The 21,731-nt window shown below is 40.0% G+C and overlaps 1 protein-coding gene across 1 annotated transcript; it reads left to right on the plus strand.

The window, feature by feature from the left end:
* Positions 1–7,761: 7,761 nt before the first annotated feature.
* On the plus strand, positions 7,762–16,268 carry LOC121504202 (zinc finger protein 436-like). Its single transcript, XM_041778873.1, has 7 exons — positions 7,762–8,017; positions 9,743–9,805; positions 9,905–10,016; positions 10,102–10,199; positions 10,318–10,550; positions 13,415–13,515; positions 13,619–16,268. The coding sequence occupies exons 1-7, from the start codon at positions 7,771–7,773 to the stop codon at positions 14,946–14,948; spliced, it is 2,184 nt and encodes a 727-aa protein (XP_041634807.1). The 5' UTR covers positions 7,762–7,770; the 3' UTR covers positions 14,949–16,268.
* The last annotated feature ends 5,463 nt before the right edge of the window (positions 16,269–21,731 follow it).

Below are 21,731 nucleotides of genomic sequence, written 5' to 3' on the forward strand. Positions count from 1 at the left end.
GGTTTCCTCTTGAACACAAAAAAATAGCAGTAAAGTTTAGTGAGGGGACAAGGGAGGGATTGGAATTGAGCTTGGGTCTCGACTCTTCGTAAAGGTAAAGCTGGTGGAATAGATAACCATGATGCTCATCTCCTAACTCTTAATTCCTTTAGAATTCAATCATAACAAACTTTTAGTTTCTTCAAAATGAATTAAATGATGAAAAGCCCAGGTCCTTTCACTCGTCCAGAGGTCCTGTAAACAACCCTCAAAACAGCAGATTTTTCACGCATGGATTTATTGGATTTTTTTTTACTGAACTTTTTTACATCATGTCTTTTTATTCTAATAAGTTTCTATTTTATATACCATGAGTACATGCAACAGTGCACATGTATAAATGAACTGAAAACAACATTATGAGCAAAACATCGAAACCTGAGATCACGCCAAACTACATTTTCCTACGTGGTAACTTCACTGTTTTACAGGACAAGAACGACTGAAGTGAGTTTATCCAGATAACAGGATTCTTCATGGACCTCATCCAGCATTCAGGGACCAGCTACAGGAAAAACAACAGATCCTGTTATTTTCTGCTCAAAGGGAAGTAAAAAACAAACATGCATGAGCAAAATTACACGCATACACTCAGAGGTTGGACACATGACAGAGAAAGTGTTTATTTCATGGAAAGACAACATTCAGGTAATGTTGGAAAAATAGAAATACTGCTGGATAAAATGTTTTTAATGCCCGACCTGGAGCAGCTTTCTGTTTGCTGTTTGTTCTGCTTCCTCTTTCTCTTACCCTGAAAATGAAAGAATAAAATACAGTATTCCATTTGTAGAAACAAACAGTGGATGAACAGTAGAGTACGTACATAGTTGTCCCTGGCGGACCATCCAGGGTAGAGCTGCATGTGGAGCAGTCTCTCCTTTTGGGCCAGTTCGTAGTATTTGGACTGTTCAGAGCGGGACAGAGCATGCCACTGAAAATAAAAGGACAAAAACCTCCAATCAGACAAGAGATGACATGACAGCTTCACCAAATATCCCCTAACGCGCCTTTGCTAATATTCTAATCAAATGATGCTCCTGAGTGTGAAGTCGTCATACTGGACTTCCTTTTCAAAGAGTTTCCCATTAGGCAGTGCTTTCGCGACATGCCTGAGCATGATTGCAACCCCGTCGCTCCGTGTCTTAGCAAACTTGTGTATATACACTGTCTGATACAGTAGGTGGCGGTACATTCAAAGTTTGTCTGCAAATCTGCCACAAAAAGACAAAGAAACACAAACTACAGCAAACATTCTTGCCTGTGACCACATTTCAAGTGTAGCATACTCTGGCATAGTGCCGCAGTACAATACGCCTCTTTACACTCTGATGTAATGAACCAGACTTGGTCCAAGCTTCCAAAACGTTGGTATCTGACAACGATTTCCCAAACCACCCTGATGGCATCACTGTGACATCATCACGGCTCTCACCCTGCGTCCCAGGATGCGGTTGATGGCGGCGCTCTCCCTCTCTCGCCCCTCCTGCAGGACTTTGTGTCTCATCTCCTTCATGTAGAGCATGAAGGCGTTCAGGGGCTTCTTTACCAGCTGCGTGCTGCTAAAAGAGGGCAAGACATAGTATCTATGATCCATAACACTCATACAGATTTTATCTTATAACACCTAACGACTCTTCTGCAGATGCTACTTTATTATACTTAACAACTGTTATGTAGATGATACTCTATTATATATAATTAATGTTATGTAGATGATAGTCTATTATGTATAATTAATGTTATGCAGATGATACTCTATTATACATTACAATCATTATGCAGATGATACTCTATTATACTTAATTATTATGTAGATGATACTCTATTATACATTACAATCATTATGCAGATGATACTCTATTAAACTTAATTATTATGCAGATGATACTCTATTATACATTACAATCATTATGCAGATGATACTCTATTAAACTTAATCATTATGCAGATGATACTCTATTAAACTTAATCATTATACAGATGATACTCTATTAAACTTAATTATTATGCAGATGATACTCTATTATACATTACAATCATTATGCAGATGATACTCTATTAAAGTTAATTATTATGTAGATGATACTCTATTATACATTACAATCATTATGCAGATGATACTCTATTAAACTTAATCATTATGCAGATGATACTCTATTATACTTAATTATTATGTAGATGATACTCTATTATATATATTAATATTATGCAGATGATACTCTATTATATATAAGTAATGTTATGCAGATGATACTCCATTATACATTACAATCATTATGCAGATGATACTCTTTTCTAGATCAGAGGTTCTCAACGTTGGGGTCAGGACCCCATTGGGGGTTGTGAGACACTGAGAGGGGGTCTCCAAATACCTTAAAAAATAAGATCAATTTTTAATTACACTGTTGCCACTTTACACCAAACTGCCTGATTTCAACCTATTTTATCACTTTTCCCCATCAATTTTAACACATTTTTGTCAGTTTTAGACCCTTCCCACCACTTTTTTCTGCCTGTTTTTGGCCACTTCTAAATCAAATCTTGCCACACTCTGCCTATTGTTGGCTCTGTTGACACATTATTGCCACTATTTTACCGCTCATGTTTGCCACTTTAACCCATTTTTGCCATTTTTGGTCATTTTAAATGCAATTTTTGGCATTTCTAACCCTTTCTGCTACTTCTAAAATCTAATCTCACCACCTTTCCTACCATTTTTTGCTATTATTAACCTATTTTAGCTACTTTTAGTGTATTTTAATCCTGTTTAACAAAAAGGTTAACATTTGTAAGAGGGCTACTTTCAACACAAATGAATTAAAATTTGTTACATTGATCAGAGTGGTTATTATTCAGGTTAAATATAAAATACCACAGTTTAACTTTACAGTTGACCATGATTTTGCTGGCCTCCAGTTTGGCTGGGCCCCATAAAGTTCTCCCATTTATCCTCCTTATAGACAGCCTTGTCTCCACATGACTATTCTTGATTGTGCATGTCTGTGTTCAGCCACCTTCAGGTCCAGTGGGGGTCTGTGGCACCTTTATTTTGGGGGTCGTGGGCTGAAAAGGTTGAGAACCACTGATCGAGATATTAATTGTTATGCAGCTGATACACTATTAAACTTAACTGTTTTATGTAGATGATGCTATATTATACTCAACAACTGTTATACAGATGATACTTCATTTTACTTAACAATCAAACAGATGATTCTCTATTATACTCAAATGTAATGCTGATGGTACTCTATCATAGCCTACTATGAGTAATGAATATGCTGATAACACTCTTTTATACCTACCAACATTTATTATACAGATAACACTTTTTCATACTATAGATAATCATGATGCCGATGACCCTGAAAAGTAACCTGACAGCGCGTGGACTGATGGTTGGAGCCTCATCTCTGCTGGGATTCGAGGCCGAGGCTGGCTTTAGTAAAACCAATCGATGATCTAGAAATGCATTCCTTAACATTTGGAAAGCTCTGCTGACCTGGGAACTTCACTGACTCACTTGTTCATGTTGTTTCCACGATAATGGGGTTGTGCTCTGTAGTGGGCGTCGGCCTGTTGGGCAGCAGGCTCACTGATTGGTTGGCTGTAGGGGGAGGAAGGTGGGAAGTGCCTGTCGTTGTAGAGGAGCAGAGGGACCAGAGGATGCATGGAGGACTGTAAGGACAGGGAGAGATTCAGACATTTTAGTAGCAACCCAAATTCAGACGGCTTTCACTTTCAACAGCTGTTACGTTGTTTCTGTTCTATTGAGAATGAAATATGGGTTTATGAGATTAGATCATCATTAACTTCTGTTTTTATTTACATTGACACAGCGTCCCAAGTTTTTCTGAATGGGGGTCGTATTACACACATATTTTATAAAGCAGATTTATCTGGAATTCTGTCTTACTTTCACATTATGTCACACAGAGCGTGCAAGAAAGGCTTCCAACTAATTTTGATGCTCTGACCACAGAACAGTTTTCCCGTTAGTCTCAGTCCATTAAAAATGAGCTTTGGTCAGAGAAGATGGCGGCGTTTACTTCTAGTGTTTAATGATATTTTTATTCATTTAAGTGTAAATGATGAAGACGAGGATGCTATGAGGAAGCAGCAGCAGTTATGGCCCTTTAAACTCTCTGATGATGATAACAAACAGCGACAGCAGCGTGTAGCTTTCCTCTGTCTCTGCTCTCAGCTGTGTCTCTCTGACCGTGCTGGACGGATCACAGGCTGACAGAGTCCAGAATTACTCTACAATATGGTCTCTGTTACTCTGTCAGAGCCTGGAGGAGCAGACCCGGCCCTCTCTGGGTCACAGCTAACACTGATGGAGTCTGAAGGCCAACATGTTGGCTTCAAGGGAGACGTCACCTCGCTCACACTCACAGCAGCAGCAGTCTGAGTGTTAGAGGGGTTGTTCTGCCCCCTGCTGGTCAAACACTGCTGAGGAGGGCCCCAGTCGATCAGATGGAGTCTCCCTGAGCAGAAAAAACATCAGAAAAATCACTAATACGGCACTTTTTTAAAATGTCTATGTTTAATGATTCATACTGTCTCATCGCTCACCAAAAGTTGAACCTGAAGCGTTCATGTTCAGTCCACTCCTCAGGCCCATCTCCTAAAAACAGAACAACCAGAATAACACAGTTTGGACGTTATTGTCAGACCAGATCCATAAATACAATAATACCATAGATAACGAGTTATTTATCCTGCATTTTAAAAAGGTTTTTACACTAAAATGGCCTTAAAACAACAAAAAACAGCTTTTAAAAGAACTGGAGTCAAAGACAATCATACCATAATGACATTTTATACAAAAATCACCTTAAAAATTTTAACTAATGCTATTCTTTATATTAACTCAAAGATAAAGACATTTTACTGTTGATAAATGTACAGGGATTATTTATAGGTGTGGTAAATCTGTTTAAATGTGATTATGGAGGTCATAGTTTTATTGATATTTATGATAAACACCAGTGTTAATTCTGGGAGCTTTTTCATACCCAGTTTAGTCTTCAGATGAACTGTTTTTTAGTTTTAGTCTCATTTTAATTATTCAAAATTATCTATGTTTAATTACACTTTAAGTCAAAGAAAAGCCCCCACATTTTTATAATTTTTTGTAATAATTTAAAGTGACAAAATGGGTACAAATAGTGGCAAAAAATGGGCATAAAGTGGTAAAATGGGCAATTGGGGCAAAAATGGGTAAATGCTGTAAAAATGGGGAAATGGTGCATTTTTTGTAATAATTTAATCAGCCAAACAGTAAAATTAATACAAATGTAAAACACTTATATTTATTCACCATCAATACTTTAACTGGTATAAAATACAGTTAGGGCTCGTATCCAAAAATATTTAATAATAATAAAAATCTGAGTTTTTATCATCAAATATCTAGTTTTAGCCGTGTCGTCTCCTTCATGGAAAAACATGTCATTGAAACTAACCCAGATAAACGCGCCTGTAAATAAATCACAGAAGGCCAATTCAAACCTTTTTTACAGATCACACGTCAATAAGAAAATTTAAATGAGAAAAAAGATGAATGTTTTCTTTGTTTTTTTACACGAATCTAATGTTTAAAGAAATAACGATGACAAAAACTCACCCCTCTGTTGCTCATCTGCTCCATCTGTCATTGATTTTGTAAATAAATACAAAAAATAATATTATATTAATTATCAAACAGTTCCCATTAAAAATGATGTAGTATAATGAGATGTGAAATGAGACAGAGCTGACGGTCAGACTGCAGACTGGTGGGGCTGACTCCTGTTTGACGTTTATACCCCCCCCCCCCCCCCATCTCTGCTCACATACTGTCAGTCTGTTGTTCCCTCCAGGTCTTCCTCCTCTGTTACTGAAGCTCCTGATTTACTCTCACTTTCCACCTTTTTATGTTCACAAAACTAAACTGGTCTTAAAATCCTACTGCAGTTTATTATTAGATTTTTAGTATTTTCATAAATGTGAAGTATTGAGTAAAGTATAGGAGTGCCTTAGATTCATGTGTGCAGTATGACTGTATTTGCTTCTAGCATATGGAATATATGGCATATGAGTAAATGGGCAAAACGTGGCAAAATGGGTAAAAATAGTGGCAAAATGAGCAAATAGTGACAAAATGGGTACAAATAGTGGCAGAATGGGTGCAAACGTAGCAAAATGGGTAAAAATAGTGACAAAAATGGGCAAATAGTGGCAAAATGGGTATGACAAGTGCAAAAATAGACAAAAAGTGGCAAAATGGGGACAAATAGTGACAAAAATGGGCATAAAGTGGCCAAATGGGTACAAATAATGACAAACATGGGCAAATAGTGAATAAACAGGTACAAATAGTGACAAACATGGGCAAAAAGTGGCAAAATGGACAAAACATGGCAAAATGGGTACAAATAGTTGCAAAAATGGGCAAAAGGTGGCAAAATGGGTACAACTAGTGACAAAATGGGTATAAATGGTTGCGAAAATGGACAAAAATTGGCATAAAGTGGCAAAATGGGATCAAATACTGGCAAAAATGGGCAAATAGTGAATAAATGGGTGTGAATAGTCACAAAAATGGACAAAAAGTGGCAAAATGGGTACAAATAGTGGCAAAAATGGACAAAATGTGGCAAAATGGGTACAAATAATGACAAACATGGGCATAAAGTGGCAAAATGGGAACAAATAGTGACAAAAATTGGCAAAAAGTTACAACAATGGGTATTAAAAAAGTGCAAAAAAGTGGCATAAAGTGGCGAAATGGGTACAAATACTGGCAAAAATGGGCAAAAGTGGAAAAATGGATAGAAAAAGTGGCAAAAATGGACAAAACGTGGCAAAATGGGTACAAATAGTTGCGAAAATGGGCAAAAAGTGACATAATGGGTACAACTGGTAAGGGGTCATTGGTAAACAATTGCAAATTTGTGAAAAAGTGGCCCATAAAGGTTCAAAAATCAACAAAAAAGTGGTGAAAATGGTTCAAACATTTAGTATTTTATGTGGACTGTTGCTGAAGCTGCCGTTCTGTTGCTGTATCTCACCCCTCTGTTGCTCGTCCTTTATATTTTTTTCAGCTTACTGTTGTAACACATGCTGTTTGTCATAGATGTATCACCCATTACATCTTCTTTGAATTCACTTAAACGCCGGTAATTTGATCTTCTTGATGAGAGAATATCCAGAAGCGTATTTAGCCAAAACTCAGACAGAAATATTTTCCCTCTCTCTTTGATTCAACCATTTGTGACAGCTGTGTGAGAGCATCCACAGGCTTTCTCCCCTCTGACACCAAATACCCGAGGAGAAGCAGATAAAGAGAAAAGGAAGAGACAAAGAAGACGAGGTGAAAGGTCAGAGTTCAAACAGGACAGGAGTAAGGATACTGGGACATTTTTAGAGGCGCTGTCTGTACTCACACGCTGCTGTTAAATGTTTTAAACATTAGTCATTAATCATATGTGCGTTATAAACCTGACAATGCTAGAAACTAAGAATGCTTTTGTAAACGGAAGTAAAGTATATTTTCACATTAATATTTAGAGTTTTTCGTTGATCCTTTCCATGTGTGTCATGTCAGAATTACTAATAAATGACGGTAAATCCATAAATCACAGTGTCAGACCACCACATGTCCAAAACCAGATCGTAGCGGAACCTTCGGTCCGGATGATTTCCACACGGACAACAATAACGGGGTCTGTGCGGCGCAGTGAAAAGATGGAAGGCGTTAACGTGATGTTTGGTTCTCCGGTAAACTTCATGGACTACCAGCTTTCCAAGGCAGAGATCCTGAGGGGAATCGTTACCGAGAAGCTGACCACGGCAGCGCGGGAGATCTTCGCGGTGGTCGAGAGAACCGTAGCCGGATATGAGGAGGAGGCTGCGGGTCTGAGGCAGGAGATCGACCGTCAGAGGATCCAGCTGGAGGCTATTCTTCAGCCCAGAGTCTCTCTCAGCAGGATAGGTGAACTAAAAACCTGATGGTCCGACTTAATCCAGATCTAAACTAGAGGACAGGGACTCAGGAAGCGGATCTGTGCTGCTGAAGCCTCCTCAGATGGATTTCTTTATTTAGATGATCAATAAACGGTTTATTTAACGGAGATAGCAGCGGTAAACACGTGCTCAGTGTTTTCTCTTTTTATTACAGGCTGCTTTTCTTTAGACATTTAACCATTAAAAACGAGCCAAACTAATGCAGTTAACATTCATCAATAAGTTCACACGGTGACCAGAGCCACAAAATAGTAAGACACATTTTTAAAAAATCTCAATTCTGAAATCAAAGTAATAATTCGGACACTTTCCCTTCAAAATTCTGACTTAAATCCAACAATTGTTAATCAAACGTGCTGACTTTAAACTCAGAATTCCTGAGTTAATCCTAAAATTTGGTCTTCAGTCCCAGAAGTATGAAATCAATCTCAAATGTATGAGTAAAACGCTTCAATCTCAGACTTCCAGAGTTAATCTCAAAATTTTTACTGTAATTCCATTTTTCTAAAGTTGATTGAAGAATTTTGACTTCGTTTTCAGAATTCTTGAACTACAACTCTTTTCTATTGTCTTGAAATTCCAAAATTAATCCCAAAATTTTGACGTTATGCCCTGAATCCTTGAACAGAGTTTTCCAATTTAACCTATATAATTCCAAAGTAAATTCCAGAATTGGAATTTTATTCTCAGAACTCTTGAACAAGTATCGACAGGGATCACAGAATTCTCACTTTTTTCTCAAAATTTTGACTTTAAGATAAGAATTTTACTCAAAACTTATGACTCTGGAAAGCTGATTCTAATCCAAGAATTTAATCTCAGAATTCATGAACATAAATTCTGACTGTAATTTCATAATTTCAACATTGTTTTCTCAGAACTGTGGCTTTAATCCCAGAATTCTGAGTTGAATCTCAAAATTCCAACGCTTATCCCAGAACTATGACTTAAATCCAAGAAATCCAAAGCCAATCCCAGATTTCTGACTTTGATTCCAGAATTCTTGAACTAAAGTTCTGATTTTAATTTCAGAATGCCAACGTTAATTTTAGAATTCTGAATTTAATCTAGAATTCCAAAGTTAAACCCAGAATTCTGACTTTTTTCCTAGAATGTTGACTTTAGTCCTAAAATTCTGGCTTTAACCCAAGAATTCCAAGACTAATTCTGGATTTCTGACTTTGAATCCAGAATTCTCAACAGAAGTTCTAATTTTAATCTCAGAATGCCAACTTTAATTTAAAAGTTTAAACTGAAAAAATCTTGGACAGATATTCTGATTTTAATCTCAGAATTCCAAAGTTAAACCCAGATTTTGGACTTTAATCTCAGAATGCGAACTGTAATCTTAGAATTATAACTTTAATCCAAGAATTCCAAAGCTAATCCATGAATTCTGACTAATTATTTTGACTCTAATCACAGAATTTATGTTTTTCCTCAGAATTCTGTCTTTACCTGATCCTGTCAAAAAACTGGACTGTTTTTTAGCTAATGTTCCTTTTAGACGTGTGCTGGAGTTTTTGTCGGCAGTGTTCAAAGGATTCTGTGAATCAATAAAATGACAAACATTGTCTTTATGGGGTAAAGGTAAAAACATCTCAAAAATGGGCGAGCATAATAAGGAGTAGTTGAACTAATGAGAAGACAGAGAACAGCTGGAATCTGATGAACTCCTTTATTCCTGATCCAGATGACCGGGAATATGAAGAGGAGGTGGACTGGGAAGGGGACCTATCAGAGGACGAGGAGACTCGTATGTTTTATAGATTTACTTCAGGATCATTTATCATTCCTCACACACTAGTACCCTCGGTATTTTAAGTTTTCTAACACTGGGCTCTTTCTTCCTCAGAGGGGGAAAACTCCCGGAGCATCTTTGGTCCTGCTGAGTTTGCTGCTGGGTCGTTGGGACCTTTATATCACGATGGAACGAGGGACCCGGATTATAAGACAGCAAATACGAAGTTAGAGTGAAGATGGGGAGTCAGAATCAAAGATCTGATTAAAAGTTAGAGATTTTCTTTGAATTGATTTTGTTTTTTCCTGCAGACCTCCACCGTTGAAGAGGAGGAACAGGAAGAGAGCTTCTCTAAACATCCGAGTCTGTCTGTTGCAGGACTCCAAGATCAACATACTGAAAAGAGGCGGTAAGAGAGCGACAGCTCGACTCTGTGACCTTCAGCAATGCAGCCATGCAGACTCTTCCAGAAAGCATTTATGTAAAGAGTTTGTGGTGACTTTATTGACATAACTGTTTTATTTTAGCTCTAAAGTCCCAGTTAAAGGAGGTGAAGTGTCCTCCAGGCCTGCAGGAGGCAGACTTCCTGAACCTGCTGAGGTCCTCCTTCCCTCAGTTAACAGGAGAGTTTGAAACCTTCACTATGGACTCCACCAGGAGACTGACACAGCTGAACCTGCAGACACTAACACCAGAGGTGATCGAAAGGTCCATCAAATCCACGGGGAAAGGCAGATCTGCTCTCTACATCCGAGTCAAGGTAAAACATCCTCTTATTCCAGGTGAGAGCAGCTTTTGTGATGCTATAGTTGTGGTAGGGCTCCACTCGGCAGGACTTTACTTGGTTTTTGCACCACTGCAATGTAGACTGCCTTCTCAACAGAGCTGTCATAGCATGGCTGCACAAAACCACGGTTCCCATCGCAACAGTGGAGGACCTGGAGGTGATAGTGTACCTGCTTCTTGGTCTGCTGCTTTTCATGACTGCAGGAGACGGGTTTTTACCAGGGCCGGCTGCAGGTAGTGAGACAAAACACTACTGAAGAGAACAGAAGAGTTTGGAAAGTTCTACAGCAGTACGGAGACAGCAAGAGGGTTTCAGTCAGGACCACTTTGCCGAGACACACGATTTGCATTTATAAATATTGTTCTTAACAGCAGTTATGAATCTGCACTTTTTGCTGTTATTTATATTTGGCAGTGTAGCTGTTCTGGGATCCTCGTGTCTACTAGGAAGGCCTGAGGCAGGGAGGGGAGACGCAGAACAGAGCAACCATCAGTGACAACAGAGTGGCACTGATGAAGTCAGAAGCAGAATGAAGGAGGAGCTGGGGTGGAGGAGGGCAGACTAGGGCAGCTTTAGAAGAGCAGCATGACTGCGATTAGCCAATTGCATGCTGAGAAATGAATCAGCTGGCTGTCCGCTGATGAGGGCCTGATCAGATAAGCTGATCTCCGTTATATTACAGCGCTTGACTTCTTTTCCTGCCAGAACTGAAGCTATATGCTCAGTTTGATTCCTGTGTAGGACAGTCCTCCCTTGTGCCGGTGCCCCCTGGCCGCTAAGTGTTTGGCAGTATCTTGTGTAGGGATGTCACGATTACAGATTTTCTTGGTGCGATTATTGTCAGAGAAATAATTGCAATTTCACGATTATCATGATTATTTTTCCATTAATTAATTTCACACTACCATGAATAAGTAAAATCATATGAACGTTCCTTATAGGTCTTGTATTTTAATTTATTTCCATCTTAGGATGCTCTCATAAAAAAATGATATATCAACAATGTAAAGTAACTAATAATTACCAGAATAATTATAATAATCCCATTTGGATGGACCACTCGAGTGGTCTTCGCTGAGTAGTGTTTGAGTTAAAAAGCTGTAATTCAGTCGATCTCATCTATTTTATATCCCTCAAATATAATATCCCTCATATTCACAACTGTATTTATTAAAGTTTCTCGTAAAAAACTAAATTTTCCCATTTTTATGTGGCAGTTGAACACATCATAACATATAGACTACAGTTGTCTAATTTACTGAGGTTACCTGAACGCATCATATTTTCCGTCTTCAGCTCATAAAGTTTGCTACTTAACTTCAATTCTTCCGATTCCACCGCAGATTTCTACACTGGATTGATATTGTTAACAAACAGGACTGTCTCAGAGTTTTGGAGCATTTATCAGCATTTATCTGAGCAGCTGAAGAAGAAAACTGTCCTGAAGCAGCTGAAGTGAGGGATATGAGCCTGTTACTCCCAGCACTGAAGGATAACGTATGATAGCATGCGGCTCACAGGCAGCGTCTTTTTTCCTCAAGCCGACAGTTTAAGGTACATTCTTGTTTGATGTGATGCATGACACTTCTAGTTTATGTTCCCCTTGAAAGAACTGATGTATGTTTTAACACCAGTCTTATCTTACAATGACATGATGTCACAGAGCCTGTGAGACTCGATAGCAGTATCGATAAGCTAAAACGTTACTGATTTGGGGTATTTCAAAAACACAGAACCGGGTCCTTATGGACCCGTGTTTTGATCCCCATCCCTTACATTGACATGACTAAACCCAGTTACTATTTACCTTTATGTTGGTGTACAACGCCGGGTTGTTATCCCGGAGGTTCTGAAGTATTGCCTGATTTCACTGCAACTTTTTTGTGGTATGTTTTAAATTTAGGCTGGCCGTCTTCCACAATGACACCCTGGTCATTTGTTTTGTATTCAAAAAATTTCTCACGGCTGACTCCAACCATTTATTTGGAGGGAACAGCTCTTCCTCTTCCATGCTGTAGCGTGTTTGGGACTGTGACACGCCTCCGCCTGCAACTGCAAGAAGCAACAGGAGGCGGTGACACGCGGATGTCGTGTAACTTTGTTTTTGTTCCGTTGTCGTACCAATATGGTTCCCGGCATAATCTTTTCTGGAAATTGAAGGTATTTAGGAAATGTTACGATTAACTAATCGTAAAGTTTAATACCGCAGTTAATCGTGAAAATGGGTAATCGTGCCATCCCTAATCTTGATGTCACATTTCAGCATCAGTTGGTGATTTGGAATTGGACACACCTCTCTATAGAAGGCCTCACAGCTGACAATGGTATCAGAGCAGAAACCAAGCCATGAGGTCGAAGGAACTGCTTGCAAAGCTCAAGGACAGGATTGTTGACATGTACAGATCTGGGGAAGGCTAAAGAATAATTTCTGCTGCTCTGAAGGTTCCTGAGAGCACAGTAGCCTCCAGAATTCTCACATGAAGAACCAACTAGAGCTGGTCTCCTGGCCAAACTGAGCAATCACGATAGAAGGGTCTTAGTGAGAGAGGAGACCAAGAACCTGATGATCATGCTGACTGAGCTCCAGAGATCCTGTGTGGAGATGGAACAAAGTTCCAGAAGGACAACCATCTCTGCAGACCTCCACTGATCTGGGCTGGCAGAGTGGCTAGACGGAAGACTCTCTGTCTGTCAATTTTTGCAAAAATCTCCATGTTAAAGCCAATTCGATCAATTTAATCTACCACAGAATCCTAAACTATAATGAACTAGTGTTTCTGAGAGACATGAATGAACTTGATTTGCTGGTTTTAAAGCCAACTGTTGATTTGTTTCAGGGAAAAGATGAACCCCTGAGCAGTCCGGAGCAACTTTCCCAAGCATTGATCACAGACAACACCATCGATGACTCAGGAAGTGAAGAGAAACCACATGTAAGGTAAGTCAAAACAGACTGGTCTTAAGGCTAAATGTGCCAGAAACAAACATTTTGATTGTACTGGAGGTGAAAGTGTTTAATTTAGGAACTTCTTTTTTTTCAGCTTCACTTCCCCTCACAGTCCTGAGGGTGAGGAGGAGAGAAACCAATCAGAACATCTCTCTGAAAACCTGGGATGGCAACAGCAAACAGAGGAAGACGAGGAACAAGGACTATCTGAAGACCTTAGTGCTCTTTATTCCGACAACTCTGCAGGCGACAGCGGAGATGACGATGACGAAGATGAAGAGTGGAAGCCAAACCAGGACAAAGATCTTAAAGAGACAACGGATAAACCGCAGACGAAACGAGTCACAGCAAAGAGAAGGAAACAGATCCAGTCGACTGATGAGAGCGGCGCCCCTTTGTCCTGTAAAGTCTGCAAAGCTCTGACTGGAACAAAGAATATATTGATCAAACACTCCTGGTGTCACGTGGAGGATCCTGAGAGACTTTGTGGAGTTTGTGGAGAACAGTCAGGGTCTCAAGAAGAGCTGATGAATCATCTCGAAAGCCACAAGAAAACCTACAGCTGTGAAGTCTGTGGAAAGAAATTCCTCTCTAATTTTGGTCTTCAGACCCACGCTCCTCTGCACACCGGAGAGAAACCCTTCAAATGCGACATCTGCAGTAAGGCGTTTGTGTTTAGGAACGCGCTGAGACAACATAAGCTGGAACATGTGGAGGATAAACCGTACAAGTGTGACGTCTGCAGTAAATCTTTTGCCTTGAAAGCGAAGCTAAAGATTCACAGCAGGACGCACACAGGTGAAAAGCCGTTCACCTGTGAGTTGTGCGGCAAATCTTTCTCCGACAGCGGGCCTTTAGCGCGCCACAAGTTGACTCACTTCGGGGAAAAGCGGTTTGGCTGTCAGGTTTGTGGGAGGCATTTCTTCACTCCCCGAGAAGTGAATTTCCACATGAGGATTCACACAGTCAGAGAAAAACCGTTCCTCTGTGATATTTGCTGCAAAAGTTTCTACACACAAGGCCACTTAAATGAACACCTGAAAATACACAGCAATAAGAAGTTCAAGTGCAGCGTGTGTGGAAAGGACTTGTCATCAAAAGGAGGTCTGAGAAGGCACATGATGGTCCATACCGGGGACAGACCCTACAAATGCTTGGAGTGTGGACGGACCTACACTTCTAGCAGCCACCTCCGCTTCCATCTGAAACTCCACTTAGGGATCAAGTCGTTCGTCTGTCAGGTTTGTGGGAAGGCGTTCCTTCGTAAAGAAGCCCTGAACAACCACATGAGGACCCATGATGGAGAGAAACCACACAAGTGCACCATTTGTGGAAGAGGGTTCACTCAGAGTCACTCCATGAAAACGCACATGAAGAGGCATCAGGCGGTAGAAAAGGCAGCAGTGGATGTACTGATGGACTAAGCTCTTTGGGATCTCATGTAAACATTCAAAAACATTCCATAATCTCACTGTGTATCATATTTAGGATTCATGGACAGAGACCGTATGAATGCTCCTCTCTGACAGTCTTGGATTACAGACTTACAAGACTACAATCATGATCCTGACCTACCATTGTATGCAGTTATCTTGGCGTTAGGCCACTGGGGACGCAGGTCAAAGAGATGCTACAGCAGAAGTGCTTTGTGTGACGCTACCTCTGCCAGATACGTGTTTGATCCGCCTCCGCTTCGATAGGTTTCAATTTTTATCAGCGAGACTGCGTCCACCAGCTCCATTGGGTTATTCCATCATGACTCCGGCAGCCCAGAACCCCCCCGCAACAGATACAGGAGTCCTGTTTCGGCCAGATGCTGGACCACTGCTCACCAACTTAGCACAGAGAAAACTGAGCAAGGCAAGAAGTATAGTCAAAACCTAATTAAGATATCTGGTTAAATAACAGAATAAATCACCGCATGTTGATGCCAGACAAATGCCAGATCATTTTTCACTTTACCAAATCGACAAAGCGTCATGATGGGGCGTAGCCGAGCCGTTAGTGAACAGGTCAGAGGGACAAGAAGAAGTGTGTTTTTCAAACTAGGGGCCCAGTCTCGGATCTGAGTACATTTGAGCCCAAATTCTGGATTGTTGGGCCAGTGTGAATGCAAACAAATCACAATCAGGCACAGGGCCAACTTAGGGATGTGGTCTTGGGCAAAATGCAAGTGTTGGCATGGTTTGAATCCATGTCTGTCCATGTCTATCATCTGGTAGGTCTGTCTTGCAACGCTTCAATCCATGCCTGATCTTAGAATGACCGGACCAGGGCAGGTCAGATGGCAGGGCGTATGCCAGTTTGGCATTTTCCTGCATCAACCTTGGTCCTTCCTAACTAAGAATGTTCCCAGGCATTTATTTCCCTACTTGGAGAATTGTGTTTAACCAACTTGTTTAAAGAGGATGAAGTGCGTAGGAAAACAGTCAAATTCATCACAGAGTTGAAGTGTTAGCCGGCTTGATGTTAGCCTGATATACTGTGGAGCGTAGTTATCATTAGCAGCTAGCTCCTCCAGCCTTTGCTCCTCTTTAAACATTAATATCATGCTTTGAAATTTAGCCTTTAACCTTGTAGCGCCACATTATGTAATAACGCCACATTATGTAATAATGTAATACATTTTCAATTCATCATGTAATAATGCCGCCTTATGTTATAATGCCACGTTATGTAATAATATAATACATTTTCAATTCATTATGTAATGATGCCACATTTTGTAAGCCACTAAGGATGGACAAGGATTAGGGCAAGGTAGTAAGGTATACCTTGGAGCCCACCTTAACTCCCAGGGTTAAGGTTAGGTGTTTAGTCTAGAGCCCTGAAGGGGGGTTAGGTTTAGGCATAAGTCACTAAGCGGTTAGAGTTAGGGCAAGGTAGTTGGGTATGGCATACCTTGGAGCCCACACTAAGTCCTATGGTTAGGGTTATTACATAATGTGGCGTTATTACATAATGTGGCGCTACAAGCCTTTTCCAATTTCCATTTTCTAGTTAAAAACACCGTCATACCGTGCTGTTCTTACAACATGGTAACTTCTAAGCTTCTTATCTTTATGTTCAGTAAAGTGCCAGGGAAAGCTCTAACAGGACGGCAGCGGCCATTAACTAAGGCTACAGCGACCACCAGTGGCTGGAGGCTTTATTTACAGTTTTAAAGGAGCATTGGACCAGAATTTTAGGCCTGTGTTTATTAAAAAAATTATAGGTAGTTAAGCGACGTGTAACTCTTGTGCTGACTAATCCAATAGATGAGTTTAACTGTCTAGCATGCTAACTGCACGCCATACTGCTCTGGCCTCCTCATGGCCAATGTCCAGGCTCATGCCACATCTCTCCAGGTATCCTCCCAGTTGGCACCTCAAGGATGCCTACGGCTGCACCCGACGTCTGGTCCAGCCCACTGAGTCCTGGGGGCCCAGCTGACTGGACCCAGTGAGCAAGGGTTACTAGAGCATGCTAGGGGTCCTATATGTGGCAATCTGGATCTGGCATGGGAAAGTGTGCCAAGTGCTTGTGCAGCCTTTCCCATCCCGGCCCTCCTGAGCACATCAGCATTAGACACACCGTCCTGCCAACGATACCCAAAATTTGCTGAAAGAGAAGCTGTCACGAAGGAGTCCAGCCGGCGCCTCTGACCAACAACCAGGCAAATCAAAGTCATTTCAGGAGGAAGAGGTGGTAACTGTGGGTGGAGCCTATAAACAGTGAAGAGATTACCCCAAATGTAGCAATAGTGGCAGTTTTACTAGAACTAAACATTTCTATATTCAAAGAAGACCAAAGATCCACACAGAAAGTATTTCTTGGTGGTTATTGCTCTTCTTCTGACTGTCTTTGTCCAGAGTTTCATTACCAACTGACTCCACTGATAGTGAACATCAGCAACTGCCTGTCAAGAACACAAAATAATGCAAGGAGCTCAAGCAAGCAATCTTTCAGGGTCAGTGTCGTTAAAATACAGTTATGAATTAAACGAGGACAACAAGCCTTTCCTATACAAAACCTCATGGCACAACTTCATGACTTTATAAGTTCCATTTAAAAGCCTTTTGTACAGTATACTGCTGTAATGTAAAGATTTACCGGCCTACTGAGTTTCCTGTCTTAATTTTTATCCACTAATCAGCACCTTCACTGAAGAAAGAACCGACTCAACTCTAAAGCCGTATTTCCATCAGGGGGTCCGGTTTGATTCAGTTCGGTTTGGTATGGTTTGGTACGCTAAACCCCAAAATAGTTTGCGTTTCCACAGACACCCGTGCCCTCACTTGGTGCAAGAGTACCTTGATGCAGACAAAATGGCCGACATACATCCAATCCATACTGGAAGTCTCAACCGGATGTCTGTACACCTAAGGTTAGGCTTAGGCATTAAAACCCAGATGGTTAGGTTCAGGGTAAGGCAGTGGGGAGGGTGATATATTTGAGATCCAGCACCAAGGATTAGGCGTGAAAAAGACTGACAAACGCGTCCAACACGAAGAAGAAACTTCCGCTTGGGACTTCTGGTATGGATTGGATGTATAGCAACGCCCATGTCAGCCATCTTGACTGCAGTTGGGTCCCTCTCAGATATTTCCCATTTAGGTAGATATTAGTCCATTTTTCTCCTGTTTTTGCCCGCTCCTCACAGCGCAGACTTTCGTGTTTTGAAGCCCGGAGGCGAGCAGCTGAGTCGTGCGCTGACGTGACGTCAGTGCAGCCCCTATTGTTGTGTGTAGCTCCACCTTTTTGGCACGGATAAGTAAGATTGGCACCCCTACGGAAGGGTGCCGAAAAGTGGGACCGTACGGGTCAGTTTTTTGGGACCCTTTCCAACGTTTGCTCAATGGAAATGCAAAAAGATGTGCGCTATTCCGCACCGAACTGAGCCAGACCGCTTGGTGGAAACTACCTATAAGCTCTGACATGGATCCGATACCAGGCTTTTGGGTACCCAAATACCAATATTCATCCATTCAATTCCAGTGTTAAATCTGTATATTTGTCACTGGGATGATGAGTCGCTCATACCACTTGCCATATTGTCACTCGCACTCTGCTGTCACATTTTAGCTGCATTATATGAAAGCAGCTTTGTTGACTGTCTCTTAAAATGTCATGCTCTTACCTTAAACGATGAAGCGTTTCCTCGATGGCAATTGAAATGAAGTTGCTGGTGTGTGATCTTAAATTTTAGCACTTCACTGTGAGGTTACACAAAGCCACGGGTATCTGCAGTGAGGCTTTTAGCTGTAACATTTATTGACCCTTGTGCCCTCCTCGGGCATTTTTGTGATCATTTTGTCAGTTTTACAGCTTGTGGCATGAATTTTTACAGGAACTTTTCTTTCTAGTTACATTTTTGAAATCCAACATGTTGTACTCTTAAATGTCATTCATACTCTCTCAATGAATTTACTACCCTCTGGACACCTTCGAGGCAAAAATGTACATGTACAAAAAACTGCTATTAAATCACCATACATCAATATTTTTTCTACTTTTTTTTCATAAATCTCTTTAATAACTTCAGACTTGCTCAAAACTACCAAACATTCAATAATTCTTAGAATTTTAAACTCACACAAAACTCTCCATAATATAACGGGCAAAAATACAAGAATCTGGTGCATGGTCCTACAATGAGTAAATGGTTGAATCTGGTGGAATACGGTAAAAATGTCAAATTTCACTAGACTTCTTCACATTGAAATGCTGACATTAAAGAATGCATGATTTTATACTGCAATGACAGTGAGATTAAAAAAACCTGGTTTTAATGGAATTCAATGGGGGCATTTTTGCCTCGAAGATGTCAGGAGGGTATTTCTGACATTATGTAGAAAATATTAATGCAATAAAATCAATTTTGTTGCTAATCTTTGACCCATCCAAGACTCTCATCACCCCCAAAGCCCCATCTTTCTACTATTTATTATATGGAAAATAATCATCTTTTTTTGTTTGTTTTTTTGTAGTGAAAAATAGATTATTTCAAATAATCAAACTTGCATTTAAAGGGATTAAATCTTGAAAATGATTGAATGTTTGTTAGATTGCAGCAGGTCTGAAGTTGTTAAAGAGATTTATGAAAAAAAAGTAGAAAAAAATATTGATGTATGCTGATTTAATGGTCATTTTTCTGTACATGTACATTTTTGCCTCGAAGGTGTCCAGAGGGTAGTAAATTCGAGGAGGGCACAGGGGTTAACTCTAATAAACGTTCTTCTACATTCACGTTGATTTCAGAAAAACTAGCAGGGCTCTGTTTCGTAGCTTTCAAACCATCACTGGAAGTTACCCCGATCTTTGCAGCTAACAACGTTTTCTCATATAAAACACTGGCTGTGCAGAAATTGCTTTTAGTGGTGGAAATGAAGAGTAAAATCCAAGCTGCTCAGAGTTGTTAGTTTCCTTGGTGTTATTCACAGGCTTCCTGAGAGCTGAGGACAGTGTGGAAGCACGCGCATGTGCTTGCTGGTGAACACAGGAACGCAGGAGCCCCATTGTCGGATCCTAGTGGCATATTGGTTGGCTCACAAGGAGAGTAGTGTGTCTGAAATTGCAAAGGTCATTTACAGCGCTCCACCTTTGGTATTTAGGGAGAATTTCCAGAGTCAATTCATATACTCATTTCTTTGAGCCTTAATTCAGTGAAGTCTGTGGTTAGCATGGCACCTAAAGCCCATGTATGAACTTCACGTGTTGTTGAGTGACAGCTTTAGTAAAATGGGTAAGCAAATACAAGGTTAATGATAGGTTAGGTTATATATTTAATACTAACTGTACTTTACTCTCCGACTCCTCTTTGTGCTTGTTTGAGTCTACTTGAATCTGTCGGCCTTGCTTCCTCTCTGCTCTGTGTCCTTTAATCTCTTTTCTTTTAATAAAAGAAGCGGTATATCCCGCCCTGTATCTCATATTTCCTCTGCCTGTTCATGTTTGTCTTCTAAATTTTCATCAGTTTTTGACAGTTGTTTAAAAGTTTAGGATTTTTTCATGCAGCATTCTCAGGCACAGCTGTCCATAAAGGGGATGCTGTAGTAAAATATGGAATTTTGAAAATTTAAACCCTTGTTAAAAACAAAATTACCTTTTTTTTGTGAATGGGCATATTGAACTAAACTTTTTGGAAAGTAATATCAGACTTGAAAAGAAAGCTGTGATTGGTGCAACTGTCAGGGTGCCAGAGAATAAAGTAGAAGGAACTGAAATAACTGAGGGAAAGTAATTACAGAATCGCAAAACAGACAAAAAAAACGGTGAAAAGTTGCAGAAATTGTGTGAAATGAGAGGTAAAGTCGTTAATGAGAGACAAAAATGGGGGAGGAGTGGCAAAAATAGGTTATTGAGGCTAAAATGGGATAAAACAGAAAATATGGGCAGGAAAGTTTTTGAAAAGTGGTTAAAAAGTGGCAAAAATTGGTTCTAAGTACCAAACATGGGTGGTGTGAGTAGTGAAAACAGTTTAAAGGTAGCAAAAATGTATTTAAAAAGGAAAAAATAGGGTTAAAGCAAAGAAAAGGTTACAAATGAGTGGTTAAAAATGGGCGAGAAATGGTTTAAGGGACTAAGATAGGTTAAAAAATGTAAGGAGGCAGAAATGAGTGTCTTATTTAGTAAATGTCTAAAAAACAGCAAAAAGTGGCAAAGATGGACACAGTTTTTTTTTTTTAAAGTGGTTACAGATCAGCAAAAAAAGGTTATAAGGGGCTAAAATTGGTTTAAAAAAGGTAAGGAGGCAAAATTGGTGGCTTAACTAGTTAAATGGTTTAAAAAGTTGCAAAAATGGGCTAAAAAGCTGCAAATATGTATAAAGAAAAGGGGAAAAAAAGGGCAAATATGGCCAGAAACAATGTTACAAAGTGGTAAGAATGTGGCAAAAACTAGTTCTTAAAAGAGGAACAAAAAATAGGGTTAAAGCAAAAAAGTGGCAAGAATTGATACAAATGAGTGGTTAGAAATGGGCAAGAAATGGTTTAAGGGGCTAAAACAGGTTCAAAAATGTAAGGAGGCAAAAACAGGTGGGTTATTTAGTAAATGTCTAAAAAACAGCAAAAAGTGGCAAAGATGGACACAATTTTTTTTTACAAAGTGGTTTCAGATGGGCAAAAAATGGTTGTAAGGGGCTAAAATTGGTTTAAAAACGGTAAGGAAGCAAAATTGGTTGCTAAAGTAGTTAAATGGTTTAAAAAGTTTCAAAAATGGGATAAAAG

This window comes from Cheilinus undulatus, linkage group 22 (assembly GCF_018320785.1).
Source record: "Cheilinus undulatus linkage group 22, ASM1832078v1, whole genome shotgun sequence".
In the NCBI taxonomy this organism is placed as follows: Eukaryota; Metazoa; Chordata; class Actinopteri; order Labriformes; family Labridae; genus Cheilinus; species Cheilinus undulatus.

Bases quoted from the DNA above. Each gene is read 5' to 3' on its own strand.
- LOC121504202 (XM_041778873.1), top strand. From the start codon at position 7,771: ATGGAAGGCGTTAACGTGATGTTTGGTTCTCCGGTAAACTTCATGGAC. The intron at 8,018-9,742 runs GTGAACTAAAAA...TTCCTGATCCAG, and splicing joins AGTCTCTCTCAGCAGGATAG to ATGACCGGGAATATGAAGAG. The intron at 9,806-9,904 runs GTATGTTTTATA...TTTCTTCCTCAG, and splicing joins ATCAGAGGACGAGGAGACTC to AGGGGGAAAACTCCCGGAGC.